The 22,803-nt window shown below is 47.6% G+C and overlaps 1 protein-coding gene across 1 annotated transcript in view; it reads left to right on the plus strand.

Annotated features, from left to right (window-relative positions):
• cds2 (CDP-diacylglycerol synthase (phosphatidate cytidylyltransferase) 2) overlaps window positions 1-22,803 on the plus strand; it is a 35,361-nt gene that overhangs the window by 5,298 nt on the left and 7,260 nt on the right. The window contains exons 2-12 of the mRNA XM_087984443.1: window positions 5,949-6,070; window positions 9,202-9,298; window positions 11,442-11,539; window positions 13,061-13,200; window positions 13,871-13,929; window positions 14,424-14,506; window positions 15,626-15,713; window positions 19,662-19,730; window positions 20,670-20,822; window positions 21,039-21,158; window positions 22,411-22,514. Of these exons, the coding sequence (XP_087840569.1) occupies window positions 5,949-6,070; window positions 9,202-9,298; window positions 11,442-11,539; window positions 13,061-13,200; window positions 13,871-13,929; window positions 14,424-14,506; window positions 15,626-15,713; window positions 19,662-19,730; window positions 20,670-20,822; window positions 21,039-21,158; window positions 22,411-22,514 (1,133 nt within the window). The remainder of the gene's footprint in view (window positions 1-5,948; window positions 6,071-9,201; window positions 9,299-11,441; window positions 11,540-13,060; window positions 13,201-13,870; window positions 13,930-14,423; window positions 14,507-15,625; window positions 15,714-19,661; window positions 19,731-20,669; window positions 20,823-21,038; window positions 21,159-22,410; window positions 22,515-22,803) is intronic.

Below are 22,803 nucleotides of genomic sequence, written 5' to 3' on the forward strand. Positions count from 1 at the left end.
CATGACAGAGGGCACGTGGGGGAGGGGGGGTGGGGAAGCTGTTACCCAGACTGTTTTCTCTGTGAGTCCCAGTAGCTGTGGGGTTTCCTGCAAGTCAGTGTGTTGGACACTATTGCAAGGATTCCTCATCCCTCGTCCCCTCCCTGTGGACAAGAAATTCCTGATGAAGGGCTTATGCCCGAAACGTTGATTCTCCTGCTCCTTGGAAGTTCCCTGACCTGTGCTGTGCTTTCCCAGCGCCACACTTTTCAACTCTGAATTCTGCAGTCCTCACTTTCTCTTATCCCCACAGTGCCTTACATTCAGACCAGAACAGTGAGCATCTGGAGCATGGTCCCCAGCCCACTGCAGTGGGAGCTGCTTTGGTGACAAAGTGGAGACCAGCAACTTTCCACTTCCAGCATCGGACTGAAGCTTAAAATGGCCACAGCAATCAGCTGACTAGACAGTTTAACTTAGCAACGTGAAACCAATATGGACCAAATGGTATTGTCTGAACTGACATCAACATTTTCTCCAAAGACAGCCAGGTGTCAATAAGCCATCATCTCCTGGTTCGATTGACTCCTGACTGATAAGTTTCACACACTGGAGATGAAAGACATCATGAGCCTGGAAACAAGGAACTCAGTTATTGGAATACACAATCCTGTCTCCTGAGCAGCTGGAGCGAAGGTCACTGCACCCTCTGGTGGGATTCAGTGTCCAGCTTGATGCACTCTTCAGTCAAACAGCTAGTTGGTGAAAGACAACTGGCTTCCGATCCTTTTCAGACAGGAGTGCGGCACAGAAGATGGAGTCAATGGAAGGGTAGAAAGATAGGATCAACAAGGTGTGTGGAAAGCCAGGAAGCAGAGGGTCACTCAGTGTCCACTAATCATCAGTCGGCCCATGACTGTTCACTCTGATCAGTAGGATTGACTGCTCTCAAGATTTAATGAAGAAATGTCATTATCAGTGAGATTTCACCATTACATTTCCCACCTCGCCTCAGTGCAAAACTGCTCAGCGATGGTCAGTTTTACTGCTCGCATTTCTGTAACCTCTCAGGTGCTCCAGAGATAGTCAGCTTGCCTTTGTGAGGGGCACGTCATGCCTCGCTGAATTCTTTGAGGATGTGACAAAACACATTGATGAAGGTAGAGCAGTGGATGTGGTGTACATGGATTTTAGCAAGGTGTTCGAGAAGGTTCCCCATGGTAGGCCCATTCAGAAAGTAAGGAGGCATGGGATACCGGGAAACCTGGCTGTTTGGATACGGAATTGGCTGGCCCATAGAAGACAGAGGGTGGTAATAGATAGAAAGGATTCAGCCTGGAGCCCGGCGACCAGTGGTGTTCCAGAGAGATAGATTCTGGGACCCCTGCTCTTTGTGATTTTTATAGAATGACTTGGATGAGTAACTGAAAGGGTGGGTTAGTAGGTTTGTTGATGACACGAAGGTTGGTAGAGTTGTAGATAGTGTGGAGGGTTGTTGTAGGTTGCAACGAGACATTGACAGGATGCAGAACCCAGCTGAGAAGTGGCAGATGGAGTTCAACCTGGAAAAGGGTGAAGTGATTCATTTTGGAAGGTTAAATTTGAATGCAGAATACAGGATTAAAGGCAGGATTCATGGAAGTGTGGAGGAACAGAGGGATCTTGGGATCCATGTCCAGAGATCCCTCCAAGTTGCCACCCAAGTTGATGGGATTGCTAAGATGATGTATGGTGTGTTGGCTTTCATTAGCAGGGGGATTGAGTTTAAGTACCATGAGGTTATGCTGTTACTCTGTAAAGCCCTGGTTAGACCACACTTGGAATATTGTGTTCAGTTCTGGTTGCCTCATTATAGGAAGGATGTGGAAGCTTTAGAGAGGGTGCAGAGGTGATTTACCAGGATACTGCCTGGAATGGAGGGAATGTCTCATGGAGAAAGGTTGAAGGAGCTAGGGCTTTTCTCATTGGAGTGAAGAAGGGTGAGAGGTGACTTGACAGAGATGTACAAGATGGTCAGAGGCACAGATAGAGTGGGTAGCCAGAGACTGTTTCCTAGAGTGGAACTGACTATTACGAGGGGACAGAATGTTAAGGTGATTGGAGGAAGGTTTCGGGGAGATGTCAGAGGTCAGTTCTTCACACACACAGTGATGGGTGCATGGAATGCACTGTCAGTGATGGTAATAGAGTCAGATCCATTCGGGATTTTTAAGGGACTCTTGGATAAGCACATGGATGGGAGTAAAATGGAGGGTATGTCGGTTAGTCTGATCTTACAGGAGGATAAAAGGTCAGTGCAACATCAGGGGGCAAAGGGCCTGTACTGTGCTGGACTGTTCTATGTTCTATACACTTGGCAATCCATTGTCAGATACAAGCCAACCAATTTGTGCATAGTAAGCTCCCACACACACCAATGTGACAATGAATGTATCATCCTTTTGTGACAAGATCATTGAGATAGAAATACTGGAGTGGACACTGTTAGGAAGTGCCCTTCTCCTTTACACAATAATGTACTTGGATCTTTTCCGTATGCCACTAAAAGCAGACATGGACTTGGGTTAATGTCTCAGCACCTCCCTTCGTAATCCTTGCCTGAAGTCCTGGGCTGTGTGAGCCTTGAACCTACACCTTTTCGACTCTGAGGCATGCTGGAGCTGACACTGACTGAAACATGATTCCTTTACTTTGATAATTGCTGACTCAGTGGTATTGCAACATTGCCCACCATTTTGTTAGTGCTGTGTTCTCGCTAGAACTCAGCTTACCCCAGTTGTGGTTGGCTAAGTACAGCTTGTACAAGGAGGAGGAGGGCGAGACTGGGTTTGGCTCTCACACCCTGTGTTACCTCATAGCCTGCTGGGTTAATGCTTGACTCTGACTTGACAAGCTGGTTGGGGCAGCATGTACCACTTTCTGCCTCTGATGGGAAGTCAACATGAATCCTGCCTGTATCTGTCGTAGACTTGTAGCTTTTTTCTACGAGCCACTGGCTCCTGATGACACATAGGAGGTACAGTTTAAATCAGACAGTGAGCAGACCATCAGCATATGGACTGAAGAGAATGCATTCCATTTTTATATCAAACCAAAATCGCTCAGTCTCATCTCATGAGAAGAGCCTTTTCCTTACTTCCAGTGAAACTTCTCTGAACTGTTTCCAATGCAATTCCATCCTTCCTTCAGTAAGGTACCAGAAGTGAACTGGAGGGTAAGCCCATAGCCCCATTCAGCAAAGCATTGCAGCTGAGAGTCCACAAGGCTTGAGGCAACATGCGGGCCTGGGCTGAGATGTTGGAGGGTCACTCTCTGCTCTGTGCTGAGCGTGATCGATTACAGCTCTCTCTTGTGATCGTTTTACTGTGGTGTTGGCCTGTGAACTGGTGCTGAGGACAGGACAAGCCTTGGATGTCACTGAGCACCCTGTTGCCTTGGACTGTGTCCATGTAAATAACTGCTGCATGACAGAGTGCCAGGAGAATTGACGGGTTATGGGACAGGGCATGGAACAACCTGGTTATTGAGGCAGGAGTCCTAGCCTCTGTTTCTCTCCCGATTTAATCGCTGACTCTGCAGTCAGTTTCAGGCCTGGTGCAAGCCAGAGAATGCTGTCTGATCTTGGCATGGGTCCAAAGAGTGCAGAAAGAAGGTACATGCAGATTACCAGCTTGAGCAAGATAGCCCAGGCAGAGAAAGCAGATTTCCACCTGCAAGTCGAGCAGACAGACATAGTGGGGTGACAAACAGTAGGAAGCTGTTCAGAGATTCACATGTGTGACTTTACTTTCTGTCTCACCTTATGACTCCGATTCTCCCCGCCACACACAGTTTGACCACAAATGACTGTTTCCTTTCATTCTCGCAGGCATTGCTACCTGACATCCTCTCAGCTTCAAATGTTTCACAAGAAATTCTCATGCCTTTGGCTGTCGGGGCTGCTTCTGTCCCCCTCAAGGCTTCACCCTGTCTGAAGAGGCTGGAGAAATGTCTGAGTGGCTTCCCTTGCTGCTGTTGGTGGGTTGTGAACCAAGTGTTTCCCCCCCCATTGGCTGGCTGGCCCAGGTGACACTCCATGCCTATTCCTAATGTGGAGCTACTGCACTTTGCCGTTGTGAAGTGGAGCTCCCTTGTTGCTTTTGCGAATGTTTGCATCCATCTGACCCCACAGGGAGGGGGATGATGTTTAAGACAGCATTTCTCCTGCTGCGTGACTGGCCTCGGCGTGTTCAGGTAGTGGCAGCTCTGGATCTGAACTCTTTGACTGACACCGTACAAGGGCTTCGCCCCCATTGAGCCCAACTCAGCCTGGATTGGCAGTGTGTTCCCACCAGCAGTGATGTGACCTTTGGCCTTGCTGAGAGCACCATGTGATAAAGATGACACGAGTGTAAGGTCTGCTGTGATGTGTCTCGAGATGTGGCCTGGGAATGTTTGGAGGCATTGTTCCTCGTGTGTGTTGGGAGGACTAGTTTGTCAGGAAGTTGGCTCCACTCCTTAGCTACATTGCCTGTATCACAGCTGGTTCACTGTTCCCTGCTTCAGAGAACCAGAGACCCTTGTTGGTTGCACATGACTTGGATTAGTACTGAACATACCCAGCTAAAACATCATGCTTTCATATCCATCTTGGCCAGGAATGATTTGGAACCCTACTCACAATGCCTTCATGAAGAAAAGTGTGCTCCTCGTTGTCAGTGATTTTGCTATTTCAGGCGGTCTCTGTCTCTATTTGAACTAAGTCAGAAGCTGGGTGTCTGTTGACTGACATTCATTCCACACTTTACCTGAACAGACAACATGGTCCTTGCTCTAGCTGCTCTCCGATGACTTGGTTTTAGCAAAGCTCAAGTAAAGATGTTTATGGTCGACTCTCTACCTGAGGGAAGAGTTTTCGCTGTTGGTTTCTTGAAATGCTTCCTCGGTTTTTCACTTCCATTAGATATGCACGCTAAAGGAGAAAGTGAGGACTGCAGATGCTGGAGATCAGAGCTGAAAATGTGTTGCAGCATCCAAGGAGCAGGAGAATCGACTTTCCTCATTCCTGAAGAAGGGCTCATGCCCGAAACGTCGATTCTCCTGCTCCTTGGATGCTGCCTGACCTGCTGTGCTTTTCCAGCAACGCACACTAATGGAACTAGTTAGGTTTGGTCGGCCTGGACGAGTTGAACAGAAGGGTTTGGTAGAGGGCCGTATATCTCTGACAGAAATCAAGGCTGTTCTCAGCTGCTTCCCAAAGGCAGCCTGGTGTCCGGTTTCCTATGGGAAGACAATGGGAACATGACATTTGGGTTTCATTGTGGACTACTCCTTGACGGGCCCAGATTTCCTCTCCCATCTGTCTCCAGCCAGTAACTTTGGTCAGCTGTCAGCTTTGGCCTGTAGCTGTCCCTGAATTCCCACTCCTTTGGGTGTCTGGGTAGCTTTCCTTCAGAGACAGTTTGCTGGTTTTCTGGCAGCGTGACTGCCAATGTTAACAGGAAGCTGGTGTGCCAGATACAAACACATTGTGAGGCAGGGTGGGCTGGCGAGGGAAGCTTCCTTCCCCTATCTCACTCAAACTTGGTCACAAGCAGCGCAGGAAGCATGGAGGAGCTGATGTCAGAGCATCCTGTGCACTGTATCTGACTCATTCCAACCCCACAGATCATGGTCCCTTGATAAATGGTAATGATGTTGATTTCCTTTCTTTGCAAACTCTGGTGAATGATGTTGAACTTGTGAAGCTGACCATTGAGAACAAAACCCAGCAGATGTAGAATTACACAGCGGTATGGTCAGCATCTGCAAGCAGTGTACCTGTATGGATTGGCACGTCGAATGGTGGGGGGCGGGGAGGGAATGTCCCTCAGCAGAGATAGGCGCCTTCTCTTTCAGATGCTGGCTGCTGACCCGCAGTGCATTTGCAGGATTTTCTATCCATTTGAATGTGCATTAACCTTCCTGGCTTGTGTTTTGTTTGTGTGCAGGAATCTGAGTCGACGACGTCTGGAAGTGATGCGAAATTGGACTCGAGCAGTGCGGACACTGCTCCTTCTGTTGATAATACTCCCGAGGTGTTGAACAAGGCACTGTCCGGCCTATCTTCAAGGTGTGGTATTCTCAGCTGTGCGCTGCTGCAGTTTGTCCTTTTGCATAGCACTTCGTGCAATCCCGAACACTATCCAGGATAGTATTTAGTGAACTCACTTCGTGCAATCCCGAACACTATCCAGGATAGTATTTAGTGAACTCACTTCGTGCAATCCGGAACACTATCCAGGATAGTATTTAGTGAACTCACTTCGTGCAATCCCGAACACTATCCAGGATAGTATTTAGTGAACTCACTTCGTGCAATCCCGAACACTATCCAGGATAGTATTTAGTGAACTCACTTCGTGCAATCCGGAACACTATCCAGGATAGTATTTAGTGAACTCACTTGGCAGAACTGAGGGCAGAGTTTCTTTTCCATTCCTGTGAAAGCTGACTTTCCCAAAGAGCTAAACGTGGGAATAATACCTGATAAGATCAAAGACAAGTGCCGTGGCACCTTTCCTGCCTGGTGACTCGGGATTAACTACCTTGAGTCTCAAAATATAGGAGCAAACACTCCTTTATAACTAAAATCGCAACACTTTACACAAATCAAATGGAGCACGTGGGGAGCTACTTTGACTGTGCCAACCATTTGAAGGAGCTAGTTAGTTAGATTCATTCCCCAGTTATTACCCCCTCTCTGTTTTGAGATCCTCACAGTCTGGTTTGCTCTTGTTGACCCTGATGTCGGATGTCGCTGACTAGATTGACCTTTATTTTCCATCCCGAATTGTTCTGGAGAAGGTGGTGCTGAGTTGCCTTTTTACAGTCCCACAGGGCTGTGAGGGAAGGGGTTCCAGGACTTTGACCCAATAACACTGCAGGCACAGCCGTATATTTCTAAGGTTGGTGAGTGACCTGGAGGGGAGCCTGCAGGGGATTACGTTCCCAGGTACCTGCTGCCCTTGTCCTCAGGGTAGAAGTGGTTGCAGGTTTGGAAGATGCTGCTAAAGGAGCCTTGAATCGATAGCACTCCCTGCTGCTATTGAGTGTTGGTGGTGGAATGAAGATTGAAGGTACTGACAGGATTTCAGTCACACAACCTGCTTGGTGTTGGAGTCTGTGGGATTTGTCTGGGGTTCGCTCACTCGGGATCTATCCCCTTTTACCCTGCAACCTGTATCCATTGCCCTTCAACGACAGCTTGATCAAGCTCATTGAAAACAGGGGGAGGAAGTTCCTCAGACACTGATTAATAACAAACACTGATGAGAATGCCTTGGGCATGACTTGCACAGAAAGTGAAGGACCATGACAATTTCATTGGAATAGCACAGACAGGAAGTTTTTGTCAACAGTTTAACCCCCTGCAAGTGGACTTTCAGTCCCCTCCTGAACTAGCACCATGAATGTAGGTATCCTGTCACCAAGTCCCCATGGAGTCTGACCAGCCAGTTCCTAGAGTGAACAGAAACCCTCACACTCCTCTTCATATCTGTTAGCCCACACTCCCTGATTAGCCCTGGCTAACAGCACCAAATCAGGCATCTCATTCTCAATAAGATCCACTCAGCTGCCCCCTTTCCCTCTCACTAACTTAGATCTTTGGATCCTGGAAAAGTCCCCTGTTCCTCTGTGCACAGCTCTGTGGGATCTTGGATAGTGACAAGAGAGAGTTGATGCAGATGGAATTATTTGAAGGGAGTACCCAACTGGTGCTTTCTGCAGATCATGCTGCGCACTGACCACCTCCTGCTCCTGTCCATTGATCAAACCCTATCAGTATGAAGCAGTAAGGAACTCTTCTTTCCCTTTGGATCCAGTGACCTTATTCCCCTCATTGACCCTGGAGTGAGTGGACTGTCTGGGTAACGAGTTTCCGATTGGATTGTTTTTGTGTGACTGGTTTTGACTTGTGGCCTCCAATTTTGGTGCTCTGTCCAAGCGGAGAGAATCTCACCCCATCTTTTTGCATTGCCTTTAATGATGCTGAAGACTTCCTCAGACCTCCACCTTTGAGCGGCTTCATTGCAGCTCTGTTCAGTCCTTGCTGAGAATGTGGCAGTCATCCACTGCCCAGCTGCCCTTTTCATAACACGATGCACACAAAGTTGCACAGCATGCCATGTGACCGAAGCGAGTCGCAAAGCAATCTGAATGTCTTCTGCCTTTCAATTGTGTCCCTCGAGAGGTGAACCCTGGTTCTTTGCTGGTTTTGAATGGGACCATCTAAAACTCGGAGACAATCTTTGAGTTATTTACATCAGCAGGCTTGGTTGAACCTCTCACTCCGAAGGTATTCTCGTCGGCAGTGAGTACCACAGTGAAGACTGGATTCCGTTGTGGAGACAGCTTTGTGGGAGGAGCGTGGGGAGTGGTGGTGCCACATCATCGTTCACTCCCTTTCAGCTTGAGTGTTGTCACAGACCAAGACAGAGCCCCCCCCACCCACCCCGGTCAAAACATTTCAAGAAAGTAGCCCAGCCCCTAGCTTTGCTTGTTGTTTTAAGCAGGTGTGTAGTGGATATTCCAGGAGCACTGGCCCAACCACTGTTTTAAACAAAACAGAATTTATTTGCAACACTACCAGATGAAACACAAACAAAGAACAGAATGCAGAATAACTTGACCCATCCGACAACCCAACAGATTATCCCACCTTAAAGATGCTGTTCCAAATACTTGCAACAATCCCCATAAACACCCATTGGCTCAAAAAGGTAAAATCAAACCCAGGGTCTTACAGGAGAGAGAGAGAGAGAGAGGGAAGCCAGCATAGAACACCTTCTGGTTACTTGGGCCAGCTGACTCAAAACTGCCTGCCTGCCTGCTAAAACCCAAACCAAACCAGAGAAAAGCAGAGCTGGGTGAAATGGCCATTCCCCTTTCAGTGTACAAGGGTTGGTTTTTAAACTTGAAAGCCTTTTGCCTGAAGCGGTATCTGTGAGCTAAATTCAAATTGGCCCTAAAACCCTTCAAAACCTGGACCTTTCGGAATCGCTCCTTTTATGATTCCTCTGAAAAAAGAGCCCAGGACAGTGTAACCTTGTTAAAGGAGCAGTGTGGTCACAGTGTCAATGGGGAGTGCTGAGTGTACACCAAGCTGGTCTCTGTGAGGAAATCAAGGAGTTTCCCGGGCTTGAGGAACAACACATGACTTGTTTGGATTCATTGTAAAACTCTTCTTCTTTCCTTTGCTAGATGGAAGAACTGGTGGGTGCGAGGAATCCTGACCCTGGCTATGATCAGTTTCTTCTTCCTTATCATCTACCTGGGCCCCATGGTTCTCATGATGATAGTAAGTTTCAGTGGTGCACTTTACACCCCTGACTCAACGCACACATGCCCTATGTACCTCAACTCATTTCTGCTCAGTGTCAACCAACTCAGAAACCCAACTCAACAGGTCTGCCCACATCTGTGGGGAGAAAAACAACCAGCCTGTGTCTGTCAACTCGTCTTCCATACAAGAGTCATTGGACTCAGAAAGGTTAACTCACACTCTCTCCCAGCAGATCTGGGGAGTTTCTGCAACACTTTGTTTGGATTTAAGAACTCCAGCCTTTGCATTATTTAGCATTTATTTTCTGTTTAGCTCGAGTCAAGTGCCAGTGTACCCATATATGCAGGAAGTCTCCCTTCCCCCCAGAGAAATAATGATTGTGGAACTCTCGTGTGTTAATTGATATTTGCTGTCTCACACCCCTTCCTCCACTGCAACTTAAAAAAGGGATTGACATTGCCAGAACATCTTTTAGGATGACATGCTGAGTCACTGAGCTGCTTTTCATAGAAATCCTACAATCCCTACAGTGTGGAAACAGGCCCTTCGGCCCAACAAGTCCACACCGACCCTCCAAAGAGTTACCCACCCAGACCCATTCCCCTATCCTATCTTTACCCCTGACTGCACCTCACCTCCACATCCCTAAACACTATGGACAATTTAGCATGGCCAATTCACCAAACCTGCACATCTTTGGACTGTGGGAGGAAACCGGGGCACCCGGAGGAAACTCCACACAGACAGTCACCCAAGGCTGGAATCGAACCAGGGTCCCTGGTGCTGTGAGGCAGCAGTGCTAACCACTGAGCCAGCATGCTGCCCCTTTGAACGTCGAGTCTCTGTTGTTACGGATTTACATGCACTTTGCATCTGCATGTGTTTGAACACAGCAAAATCCCAGCCCAAACAGCAGTGAGATCGGTGATCTGCTGATGTGCTTTCAAGGGAATGAATTCAGAACTGGATGTGAGGGAGAGCTTTCTTCAAATATTGCCTTGGGATATTCGGAGAGATTCAAGGATTCACTGAGTGACCGACAGCACCTCCAGCCAGCAATGCTGCAGCACTCAGGTGAAATGTCAGAGGACATTATGTGCTGAAATCAGAGGTGTGCGCCTTGAACCAACAACCTACTCCTACCTGGGAAACAGGCATGAGGTCACTCAGCCAGTATTGGGGGTAGGAGGGGGAGTGCTCTGACTGACTGCATAAACAGGTGCCCATACACCAAATCGTCACTCAGTGAATGGTGTCTGGGGCAAGGAATGGGGACTGATTCCGTCTCTCGCCAACCCAGAGATGATAATGGTATCAGAACAGAGATGTTTAAACATGCTCAGATAGTTTCATTCACCACTGGATTTTTACATTGATAGTTAAACTGGGGACGGTTAGGAGTGGACTGAAAGTGTGTATAACACACACACAAACTTATACTGTGAAGACCTTCTATTCAAAAGTACTTTGACAAAATCTAATCTTCCCAGTTGAAGACGATACTGTCACACAGTCATGTTTTCATCAATAAAACCATTATTTTTTGAAACAAGCCCTACTGACAGGGAAAAACTGTAAACATTAAAATGTTAGAACATTACATATGCTGAAATAATCAGTGAATATGGTACTTAGAGTTCAATAAAGACTGATCAAACATATTTAAAACTTTAATAAAATGTGAGTGGAAATGATATTTTGAACAATCACTGAGTTACAGGCAGGTTGTTTGCTGTAGATGGAGGGTATGTATTTTTAAAGTCCAAGCCCATGGCAGCAGGAAGGATTTGATCTGATCTTGAGCTTCAGCGTAATTATCTCACAGCGACATTTTCCAGCTTTCGAACCAGATTTCAGTGAGCAATCCTTTGTGCCCAATAATCTGCAATCACAAATTGTCCCACAACTTGACCTCTCAGACTCAAGAGCATTGACAGAGGGATTGAAGGTGTCTGGAAATTTGTGATCTGAAGATTAGTCCTTCTTCATCTGCTAGCTCCCCTCACTGAGCTTTCAACCCCGTGTAAAATAGTCCCCCATTGTTCAGGAGTGATGAATTTACAATGCAACCACAAGGGAACTGCTGCTTATGGCCTTGAATCTAACTTCGATGGTGAAGTCCAGGTCACAGTGTATTGTTCTTCTTTCATTTTCCTAGGTTCTCTGTGTGCAGATCAAATGCTTTCATGAGATTATCCTCATCGGCTACAACGTCTATCATTCCTACCATCTGCCATGGTTCCGGACTCTGAGCTGGTGAGCACATTGACGGGCACAGCTGAAGGGACAAAGGCTGAGTGAATCATGCCCGGGCATTGGGAGAAATCCTGTGTCAATGTCTGGGGTTTGTTTTAAATCAGAATACCACCCTCTCTTGCCTCTCCAACTGTGTCACTCGTTGTTAGGAGAAAGCTGACATACCGTTTCATGTGTACAGTTTGGCCTGTAATACAAAATTCACCTCTGGCACAGATAATAAGCAGGAGCACACTCATCCATAGGATCATGGCAGTGGAATTGAAATATCACTGCTTCCCAGTCCTCTCAAATCTGAAACAAATTCAGATATCACCCCATGTGAGTGGGAGCACTTTCCACCATGTCATCTATTCTTTGTTAATGTCAAAAACAGCCATAAGAGAGTCTCATTGGCGAAAACAAAGTTTCATCATTCTACATTTAATGTGCTCGTCTGAATAGAAGACGAATATTCTCACTGTTGTTTTGGCATGTCTTTGCGTTTCTCCTGAACACAGTCCCTCCCCCGAACATGAGAGTCTCGCTACACCACAGCCACCCACAAGGCAAACACTGCAATCTCAGCAAACGCAAACTCAAATCAAGAGCCCCTCAGCCTGAAAACTGAAGCAAGTCATAGTCTGAGCCCAGTGCAACCGCGGATGTGCCATTGAGTGTTTAAAGCCGAGTTATGAGTGAGTTATGATCTGGTGTTCCTATGGTCCTCTGCACAGCTCGGGGATTGTGTTGAAGATGAGATTGGATCAGTCAGAGCTGTCAGCTGCTAAACTGCATCCACTTTGCATTGCAAACTTTTAAAAGAATTAACCTTGTGTTGACAAGGACATGGAGGGACCCACAGAAGGCATATTACGTGAGGTAGTCGTCAAGACTCTGTGCTCCTCAACATATGGTTTCTGATCCTAGTCAATTACCATGCTCCAAATGTTGTTTCTGAGTAAGTGGTGATAGCAGCTTATATTTGAATAATTAAGTCCCAAAGTGTTACTTTCCAGTATTTCACTTTGAGCTTCATGTGGTGGTATTGGGACAGGTGGTAAAAAACAATACTGAAGGGGTAGGCTCCAAGGAATGGTTAAAATCAGGACACAGAATGAAAGAGAGAGAGAGAGACAGACAGACACACAGGTGGGGAGGCTTTAAGGAGTGAAGTCCTGAGCTGGGGACTGAGGTGGCCAAAGATACAGCAACCACTGACTGAGATGGAAATGGTGAGGTGATGGGGGGTGCACTAAATACCAGAACTGTAGGAGCACAGAACTCTTAAAGCTGGAGGAGTTTAGGAGGTGACAGAAATGGGACTTTGGAGTGGGCTGGTGTGGAGCAGAGGGACCTATTGTGAGCAATGTCTAAACATGGTAAGATTGCAACTTTCACAGACCAGAGGCAAACACAGGTTATTGAAGGAGAGGCCCCTAATGGTTCACACAAGCTAATACCTTCCTGAACTGGAAGTGTTTGATTTACCCTGCTTGCAGAGTTTTGAGATAAAATGTCTGACCCTGTTTTCTCTCGAAGGTATTTCTTGCTGTGTGCTAACTACTTCTTCTATGGGGAGACAGTAACAGATACGTTTTTCGCCCTGGTTCAGAGAGAGGAGCCCTTGCGGATCTTGAGCAAATACCATCGCTTCATCTCATTTGCTCTTTACCTGGCAGGTACTGTTGCTGAGTTGTCCCAGTGGACCTGACACGATCTGTGAAAATAATAACACATACTCCCTCAGTCAGCGGTGAACTCTGTGTCAAATGCCAGCACTCTTTCTGTCTGACTGAGCTCATGGGATTTGGCGGGTTAGACTCTTCAATATTTTACAAATGAAAAGTCAAATAATGTATCAGACAGGCATTGAGTCAGTGTGACAGGAAGGAAATGCCCACTGTGGACAAGCTGTTAGATTCAGAGAATTAGAGAAATTCATGTCTGTGTCACTCACCAGACTTGGTGTTGTCAACATTTTGTAAATACAGCCAAACGCAGAGGCAGAGAAATATGTTCAGCTATTGAACTGGAAGTTCAAATTGACAAGAGCTTACCAATGTGGGCTGCAGTTGTACAGCAAGTCCTTGAACAGTGCTGTGAACAAGCCAGGTCAGACAGTATGGTGTCAGGCTCTCAGGGAGAAAGGACATACAAGTTCCACTTCATGTTATACGTGGAGATCCATTATCAGAACACAGTCTTTTCCGTGGCATTTATCCAAGCTGTCAAGAGTCACCCTGATTGGAAACGTGAGCTTGTTTTCTCTCCCTGGATGCTGCCTGATCGGTTGTGGTCTTTCGTATGTTGTGTTTTTGACAGACAGTGACTTTGTTGTTTTGTTTGTAGGATTCTGCATGTTTGTCCTGAGCCTGGTGAAGAAACATTACAGACTGCAGTTCTACATGGTATGTCAAGCCCTGATGTTCACAGGGACACCCACTCTGCATTTACAGTGCCACTTGCTCTCGCTCCTGGGCCACCATCCCAATCCACTGACTGGGTTTGTTTTGGTCAGCACCTTGGACACACCTGAAGCTGAGGCAGAACTGCAAAGTTCTGTGGGGGTTAGGGAACGATGGGGAGGAGAGCCAGCTCACTGTATTGTGTTCTTCCTGCTGCAGCCGAACGTGAGAGGGATGGAGGGAGGGAGGGAGGGAGGGAAGGAAGGAGATGGCAGTGCCTTCACTGTTGGGTGCTGGCTGGGTGTCTGGTTGATCTCACTCTCTTTGCTGCCTACTGTGTGATACCTGTTGTCCACTGCTGAATAGACATGTGTAAACCATGGAAAGCCCAGTTCTGCTCAGTCCTCAATGGTCTCGATTCCCTTGGATAGATGTGTTGGCACTCTGGTGTGTGGATCCTGAGTGTTTCCATTTTTGTGTTCTTTCTTCCTTTCCAGTTTGGATGGACCCATGTGACCTTGCTGATTGTAGTTACCCAGTCTCACCTGATCATCCACAACCTCTTTGACGGAATGATTTGGTAAGTGACAGCCCAGTGCTTGCTTCCATCACGCAGGGCTGTACAAAACTTGGGCCAGTTTTGTATTTGTCTTTTCAGCCAGTCTGACCTTGCCCTGCCAGAGGGTGTGTTGACAGCAGCTTTCTCCAGCTCTGGGATGTGCCCGTCAGCATTCAGGAGAAAGCTGCAGTTGTTGAGGCTGAGCTGAGTGTTTCAGTGACTGAGGGCTGCCCCTTGCGTCTACCTCTGTGAGATGTTAGATCAGGCATCCCCTTATACAGTGACACGAGACTCATGGGTTCTCATCCTTGGGAACTGGATCTCACAGAGATCCCTGTTTCAAGGCAAGGTCATAAAGTTGGGACAATGTTCCCATTTGATGCCAAAATGGCTTTCCAAGGTTGAGTCAGATCGTTATGTTCAAGCATGTCTCTTCCCAACACCCAGAGAACATTCCAGTGACTCGATGCTGAAGAACAAATGGAGCATCTCTCAAGCCTCAGAGACAGAAAGTTGGTCTAACCCTGTCCCACTCGGCAGGTTCTTATACAAATACCATGCCTCCAAATCAGCCCTGGTTCTGTCTTACTGTGCATCCTGAACTTGAATCAATTTGGGTCATTTGAGCTGTTAACTTTAGATAGTTCCCTGGCAAGCCCAACCCATATGTGTGAATACCTTGCTGAGTAACGTAGTCCTGGGTACCTGCAGGTTATACATGAACAGCCAGGGACCCACCTTCACAGAGTGCTGTCACATTGAGAATACACTTCCCAGCTGCTGCTGTCCCTGGCTTCATGTGACTAGGATTCCATGTACAGAGGAACCCCGATTATCACGCACTCAATTCACCCAATTTCAGATTCTCTGAACAAGATCGCAAGGTCCCGATACTTGGCTAACTATGTTGTCTGGCATTTGATTCACTGAATTTTGGATTATCTGAACAAAATGTTAAAGTCCCAATGCTTGGCTGACTATGTTATCTGGCATTCAATTATCTGAATGGAATACTCCCTGCCTGTGTCCTTTAGGTAATTGAGGTTCCTCTGTAGTTTAAAGGTTGCGGATTTCTGAGTGGTCTCTTACTTTGTCTGGCGCATGCTGTTTGATCGTTGCTCCCTCTGTTTTGTTTCTCAGGTTCATTGTTCCAATTTCTTGTGTGATTTGCAATGATATCATGGCCTACATGTTTGGATTCTTCTTTGGTCGAACTCCCCTCATCAAGGTCAGTGACTAGATAAACACACATGACCTCATGTTGCAGAGATTAAAATCAATCCCACCCCAGAGAAGCAGCAATCTCAGTCAGTCCCAGTTTGTACTGACCTGGTGAGCTCTGTCTGCTGTTTACCGTGGGTGGAAGTGGAGACAAAGTGTGGGGTCAAGGCAGCTTCAGACTGCACTTCCTCCCTTGCAGCTGGTTGGACTTGCTGCTGAGACGACAGGGAAAGGCGCTCAGAAGTTCCCCTCTCCCACGTGCACTCAATGTTGACCTTTGAACCCAGTGTGGAAGTCACACATGTTACTGTGGAACTGGGCAAAGGGTGCTGATTATTGTGCTAACGTGTTCCACAAGCAATTCCAAATGGGCAAGTACCCACGTTAAACCATCCCGGTGACTGGTTCACCTGACAGACGGGCACTCAGGACCTGCGTCCACAACGGGTCTCATCACTGGACAGAAAATAGCTGGACTTTTACACTTGACCCTGACAAATGGCAGAGCAAAGAAAGGACATGAGAAATCCTATCAGGCAACTTTGATGATATCCCTTCAAACATCCCAAATACACACACACACACACACACACAATGAAGACAGAGAGTTTGACCCAGGTACTGTGGATGGGAAAGGAATACAGATAGGAGAAACAAAATGTATATCAAAAATCTATATTTCATCCCCATGGGTGAAATAGTCTCTGACAGTCTTTGATTTGTTTTTAGCACTGATGATGACATCCTGTTTGCTATCGGCTGCTGGTCACTCTTAGATCCAGCAGTAATCAGGTGGACCTCAGTCATTTCTTGTTTGAAGTCTTTTAGCTTTTGTGCTGCAGAGATTGGGTCAACAGGAGGTTGGGGGGAAGGGGGTGAAGAGGGAGATGGATGCTTCCTGTTTGTAGGCTGTAGGTTATTTCCCTCTGTGCTTTCCCTGACCCTTACAGCTTCATCCACCCATCGGAGGGCTTGTCGTCAGGCAGAATGTGCTGAACGCCAAATTCTCCCACTCGCTGCTTCAAAAAGCAGCACCTCAAAAATATCCAGCACTTTCACTGCAAGTTGCAGAACCCTCCCAGTCTGCCCCATCGCAAATTCACCTGCACCTCCACACACATCATTTACTGCATCCGTTGCACCCGGTGTGGCCTCCTCTATATTGGGGAGACAGGCCGCCTACTTGCGGAACGTTTCAGAGAACACCTTTGGGACACCCGGACCAACCAACCCAACCGCCCTGTGGCTGAACACTTTAACTCCCCCTCCCACTCCACCAAGGACATGCAGGTCCTTGGACTCCTCCATCGCCAGACCCTGACCACACGACGCCTGGAGGAAGAGCACCTCATCTTCCGCCTGGGAACCCTCCAACCACACGGGATGAATGCAGATTTCTCCAGCTTCCTCATTTCCCCTCCCCCCACCTTATCTCAGTACCAACCCCCGGATTCAGCACTGCCTTCTTGACCTGCAATCTTCTTCCTGACCTCTTTGCCCACACCCCCTCTCCGGCCTATCATCCTCACCCTCCCCTCCTTCCACCTATCGTATTCCCAGCACCCCTCCCCCAAATTCCCTCCCACATACCCTTTATCTCAGCCCCCCGGCACACCAGCCTCATTCCTGAAGAAGGGCTTATGCCCGAAACATCGATTCTCCTGCTCCTCGGATGCTGCCTGGCCTGCTGTGTTTTTCCAGCACCACATTTTTCAACTCTAGTCTCCAGCATCTGCAGTCCTCACTTTCTCCCAGTTATATAACAGTCCAACTTCCACTTCAGTTTGTCATCCCAGTGGTATACATGTCTGGGCTGTGACATACTTTCACCCACTGATGCACTGAAATGTGGGGTTCCAGGGACAGGTAGGGAGCAGCTCTCGGTCAGATGTTCTTCAGAGGGTCAGCACGGATGTGATGGGCTGAATGGCCTGCTTTCATGCTGTCGGGATTCTATAATTCTGTGATTCCACTGTCGCTTGATCAAAATTGGAGATGGATAAGTCTTTTTGATGCATTCATGGGATGGGGCACCACTGGCTAGACCAGCATTTCCCAGTTAGCCAGAGGGCAGTTCAGAGTCAACCACATTGGCTGTGAGTCTGGAGTCACATGTGGGCCAGACCAGGGAAGGATGGCAGTTTCCTTCCCGAAAAGTGAACCAGATGGGTTTTTCCCACCAACCAACAATGGATTCCTGGTTATTGGGAGACTCTTAATTCCAGACTTAGTGAATTCAAATTCAATTGCAGATGCAAAAGGGATAGTGCTTTCTTGCTGTGTCAGCCGAGAATATAAATTCTTCACAACAGGTTAACAAATGGGAACCCTGAGGTGGGATCCAACAAAGTGCAAGGCTTTCCAGATCAGTGTAACTAAAGGCAGAACATGGAGGTGAACAAAACACAAAACGCAGCCAGGCTGAGTATAAAGCGTACGGAGGTGAAAGCCACATCGCAACTTAAGACAGAAAGCTCCGATTCCCTCTCTCCAGAAATCAAACTGAATAAACTCAGGAGAGTGGACAGAGCTGATCGCCCTTGAGAGACTCACCATTTCACACAGTGGTTGAGACACAATGTTTCAGGGGAAGCTATAAGGGACAGTGAGGACATGAAGGGTCATTGTTTAACGATCAGGGATCGCCCACTTAAAAACAGGCGGTGTGGAATACAATCCTGAGAGGATTGAAAGGCTTTGGGACTCTCTCAACAACAAGGTACTAGGAGCAGAATCCTGGACTGTTTTCAAGGCAAGAATGAATCAATTCTTGTGATGCACGGAGGGTGAACGGGATAGGCAGGAAAATAGATTTGAGGTGGCAGTCTGATCAGCCGTTAGTGGTGGAGCAGGACCAGGAGTGAAATGGCCTCTTCCTGCTCCTGATGCGTGGGACAAAGGAATATCAGGATATGGTGCTTGGGATTATCTGACTGAAGGTAGGTGCTGTGTCATGTCGGGCAGCTGTGCTGGCAGGACTTAGCGGAGAGAAGTTAGAAGCACCTGAATTCTTTCTGTGTTGAGGTGAGGTGGCTGAGAGACCAGCCTGAAGTCTGGGAGATCATCATGGAATGGATTACAGAGCTACAAGTGTGGGACCGAAATTGAAATTGCTCCCAGCCAATTTCAAGCCTAATACTGGGAAGCATATCAATAGTCCCTCTGAAAAAGGACTCTGGGGTATGGAAGAGCCATTGGATCCTGTTCAATAGGGAATCAGAGGGGGTTCCAGAAGGTGGAATGTGTCTTGAGTTCTGTACTCCTTCTCCATTGAATTCAGGTTCAGCCTGGCTCAGATCAAGACCGAAGTGGGTGTGGAGGGAGACAGAGGAAACAGCCTTGTCCCTAACCAGTCAATTACACATTAGGATCACCTTGGGTTTTGTGGCAGTCACTTCAGAGAGTCATTCAGTCAAAACAAGGCCCTTTGGCCCATCAAGTCATACCCTCCCCTTACAAGCACCACTTTCCCACATATGGCCCACAGCCTTGAGTTCAAGTTGAACTTTATGTTGCAAAGCAGTTTCTGGTAAAACCGTTAAAAATCACCCAACTCCAGATGATAGTCCAACAGGTTTATTTGGAAGCACTAACTTTCAGAGTGCTGAATTTATAGCAAAAGGTCCCAATGTACATCGGTATATCATATATCAATATATCATTTCTATTGCATGACACTGTGATCTTTTGCTATAAATTCAGTGTCCTATGATTCTGTCCCACAGCCACCTGATGAAGGAGCTAGTGTGCTTCCAATTAAACCTGTTGGACTGTAACCTGGCGTTGGGTGATTTTTACCTTTGTACACCCCAGTCCAACACCGGCATCTCCAAATCATGGTTAGACAGTGAAATTTTAAAGAACAATCCCAAAACAATAGGACTGACAGCAACCTTTACAATGCTCTGACGTCGCAAAAAAGATCTGAATGTCTTTCATATCTGTGTTTTTACAGTTGTCCCCGAAGAAGACCTGGGAAGGATTTATCGGAGGATTCTTTTCCACCGTTCTGTTTGGTCTTGTGGTGAGAATTCAGTAAAACACTGGCTTGTACAGAGTCAGACCAAAAAGCATGGAGCCACCATCATTTCTCTACACAACTGTGACTCTTTCAGCTGCTCCTGTTTTTAAAACCAGGAATGGTCTTCCTTAAACCCGGTGGTCAGCAGAAACAACGTGTTAGATGCCAGAACGAACTCAAATAGGTTTTGGAAGTTGCGAAGAAGGTGGTTTCTTCCCTGAATTTCCACCTTTGATTTTGCGAGGCCTGGACAGGAGTCACGTGCTGTGCAAGAGGCAGTTTGCTTTGTGTGAGAGGGAGAGCTGGGTGCTTGGGAAGAGGACCAGGAAAGGGTTAGAACGAGGGAATTCACTACAATTGCAGCTGGAGTGGGAGATACTGCTGAAGCTGGGGGTCATTCCGAGCAGAGAGAAATCATTCACTGGAGCTTGAACAGATTCAAGTGAAGCAAGGAATTTGCTGGGATAAATCGGAGAAACTAGGGCCAATCGCAGCAAACCTATGGCCGGAGAGTCAGAGGGAATGGAGAGAATCTCAGTGATGTCTGAAAAGACAACAGAGGCCCAATTCAGTAGGAACTATCCAAAGGCTTTTGGCCTAATGCATGAAAACATCTGCGGGAGAGGAGCCCATTGGTTAGCTCCTGTACGAGCCGCACGGGCATCGTGGGCTGAATGGCCTCACACAGTCCATCACTGCCGTGATTGTGAGGAGCCTTTTCTGGGTTGGCCGCACAGTGTAGTGGACCACCGGCCAGCTCTGTCACAGCTTGCAATCACATGACCAAGAGCAGTGGTTGCAGGGTTACAGAGAGTAGAGGTGCAGGCTTGGGGCATAAACGGGGTTGTGTCACAAGCTGGGACAGCACTTGGCAGCATCGAGTACAGCCAGCACTCTTGGAAAGTGTCTGTTCTCAGTCTGGGTTGTGTTTGTATTTTGCAGCTCTCCTACGTGATGTCGGGGTACAAGTACTTTGTCTGTCCATTTGAGTTCAACAATGATGCCAACAGTTTCACCGTGGACTGTGAGCCATCAGAACTATTCCAGCTGCAGGATTACAGCATCCCCTGTCTGGCCCAGACCATTTTAGGCTCGGTATGTCATCAGCAACCTCTCGCGAGTAAAGGTTTGAGAGCTGTTTTTGTTTTTGCTGTAGACGGGCTGGGCAGTCAGAGCACTGAAAGGGCAAAATGGAACAGGCTGAATGTGTGTGGCTGAAGATCAGGGCCAGACACAGCCCCTCAAAGCTCGAATTTTCCAACTACCAAAAAAACAGTGAGCTGATTTCTGCTTCTTCTTCCATGGCTGCAGGAGAGTATCCGGCTCTATCCATTCCAGATTCACAGCATCGCCCTTTCCACCTTCGCTTCTCTCATCAGCCCCTTTGGAGGATTCTTTGCCAGCGGCTTCAAGAGAGCATTCAAAATCAAGGTATTTCTAATGCTTCCTTCCCTGGCCAGGGTTTCTGGCAGAGAGAGAGAGAGATGCTGCAATGTTTGGGAGCGGGCCAGCACACTGAGAGGGAAAGTGATCAAACCATCCAGCACACAAGCAAACATACAGATCATTGCAACCTCATGCTGAAGTTGTTAGCCTGTTTGTGTCTGGAGTGTCTCCACACAAGAGCAGGCTAACTTGGTCCCATACCCTGCTTCCTAAACCCTCTGAGCGACTCCCTCCCAAGTGAACGTGCACTGCCAGGTTTTGAAATGACCCTGGAGCCACGCTGAGAAAGCGGCTGGGATTCTGAAGAACACCAGAGGTGATCTGGTCACAATACATCCATATCTTCCAGGAGCTGACAAAGACAGATGCTTGCTTTCACCTGGCTGGAGGCTCTGGGAGCAGGCAGTGGGTGATGGGGGTGACCATTCCATTCTCTGGATACGGTGCCCATGTACACAGCTGATATAAGGAGAAGTGTCTTTGCTCAGGCTTGGGGAGTACTACAGTTCTTGATCAGCCTAGTTTAATGTTCAGACACAGAGGGGATAGAGGTCAATGAGGATCAGACAGGAAAGTGGCCCCTGAGGATGCATTGGTATTGAATAAGGAGCTGTGCAGCTCCTAAAGCTCCATGTCTGAGTATTAACCTTAAGTGTGTTTACCTGGACACTGACAGCATCTTCCCATGAGATGGATGCTAACGCTGCCCTATGAATTCTCTCCCTTTCATTGGGGATGGGGGAACCAAGAGATTTCCGGAGAGACTCTGTCAATGGTTCCCCAGCACTGCCTCCCAGTGGCCCAGTGTAAGACAGCAGGCCAGTTGACGGCGGTGACCCCACTATATTGCTGTGACGCAGTGTTTGCCAATGCACCAGTGTAGAGCAATGGCCCAGTATATGGCAGCAAGCCAATTTGTCACCATGGCCCAGTGTATTCCAGCTCCCCACTATGTGGCAGCAACCCTGTGTCTTGCTGCGGCTCACTGTATTCTCCAAAACTCGAAGGAGCCAATCCATTTGGTCAGTCTGCAGGAAGGTGAGCCTGTCCGTACATCTCCTGAGAAGACACTCAGGGTTTACTCAGAAACTGACTACTCTCTGAGCAATTGCTGAACAGGTGGATCCATGTTTAGAAGGAGGTCAATCTTTAAAATATAGGAGATGGAGACTTTTGATGTGACTTCATGTCTGAAAGATGGGATTGGTATGATTCGCGTGGCTGCTTCTTTTCCCAGGACTTTGCTGATACCATACCGGGTCACGGTGGGATCATGGATCGGTTTGATTGCCAGTATCTAATGGCCACCTTTGTGAATGTCTACATTGCCAGCTTTATCAGGTAAGAATGAGTGGTATCCCCTCAGCATAACACCAAGCACTCACTGGAGCAGGGCATCACCTTTCCTCAGTTACCCAGCCACTTCAAGGCAAAATCTCCACATAAGCTGCATTTACATAGTACCTTGAACAGCCCAGCACCCAAACTGACACAGGACCATAAGAAATAGGAATAGGAGTAGTCCATTCAGCCCATTGAACCTGCCCCAGCATTCAGTAGGATCATGGCTGACCCAATATTACTGACATCCACTTCTGAACCTCTCTGTCTGTCTCAGCCTGAAATGTGC

This window comes from Chiloscyllium plagiosum, unplaced genomic scaffold (assembly GCF_037043375.1).
Source record: "Chiloscyllium plagiosum isolate Xiang-an unplaced genomic scaffold, Cpla_swu_hap1 HiC_scaffold_48, whole genome shotgun sequence".
NCBI classification, from domain to species: Eukaryota; Metazoa; Chordata; class Chondrichthyes; order Orectolobiformes; family Hemiscylliidae; genus Chiloscyllium; species Chiloscyllium plagiosum.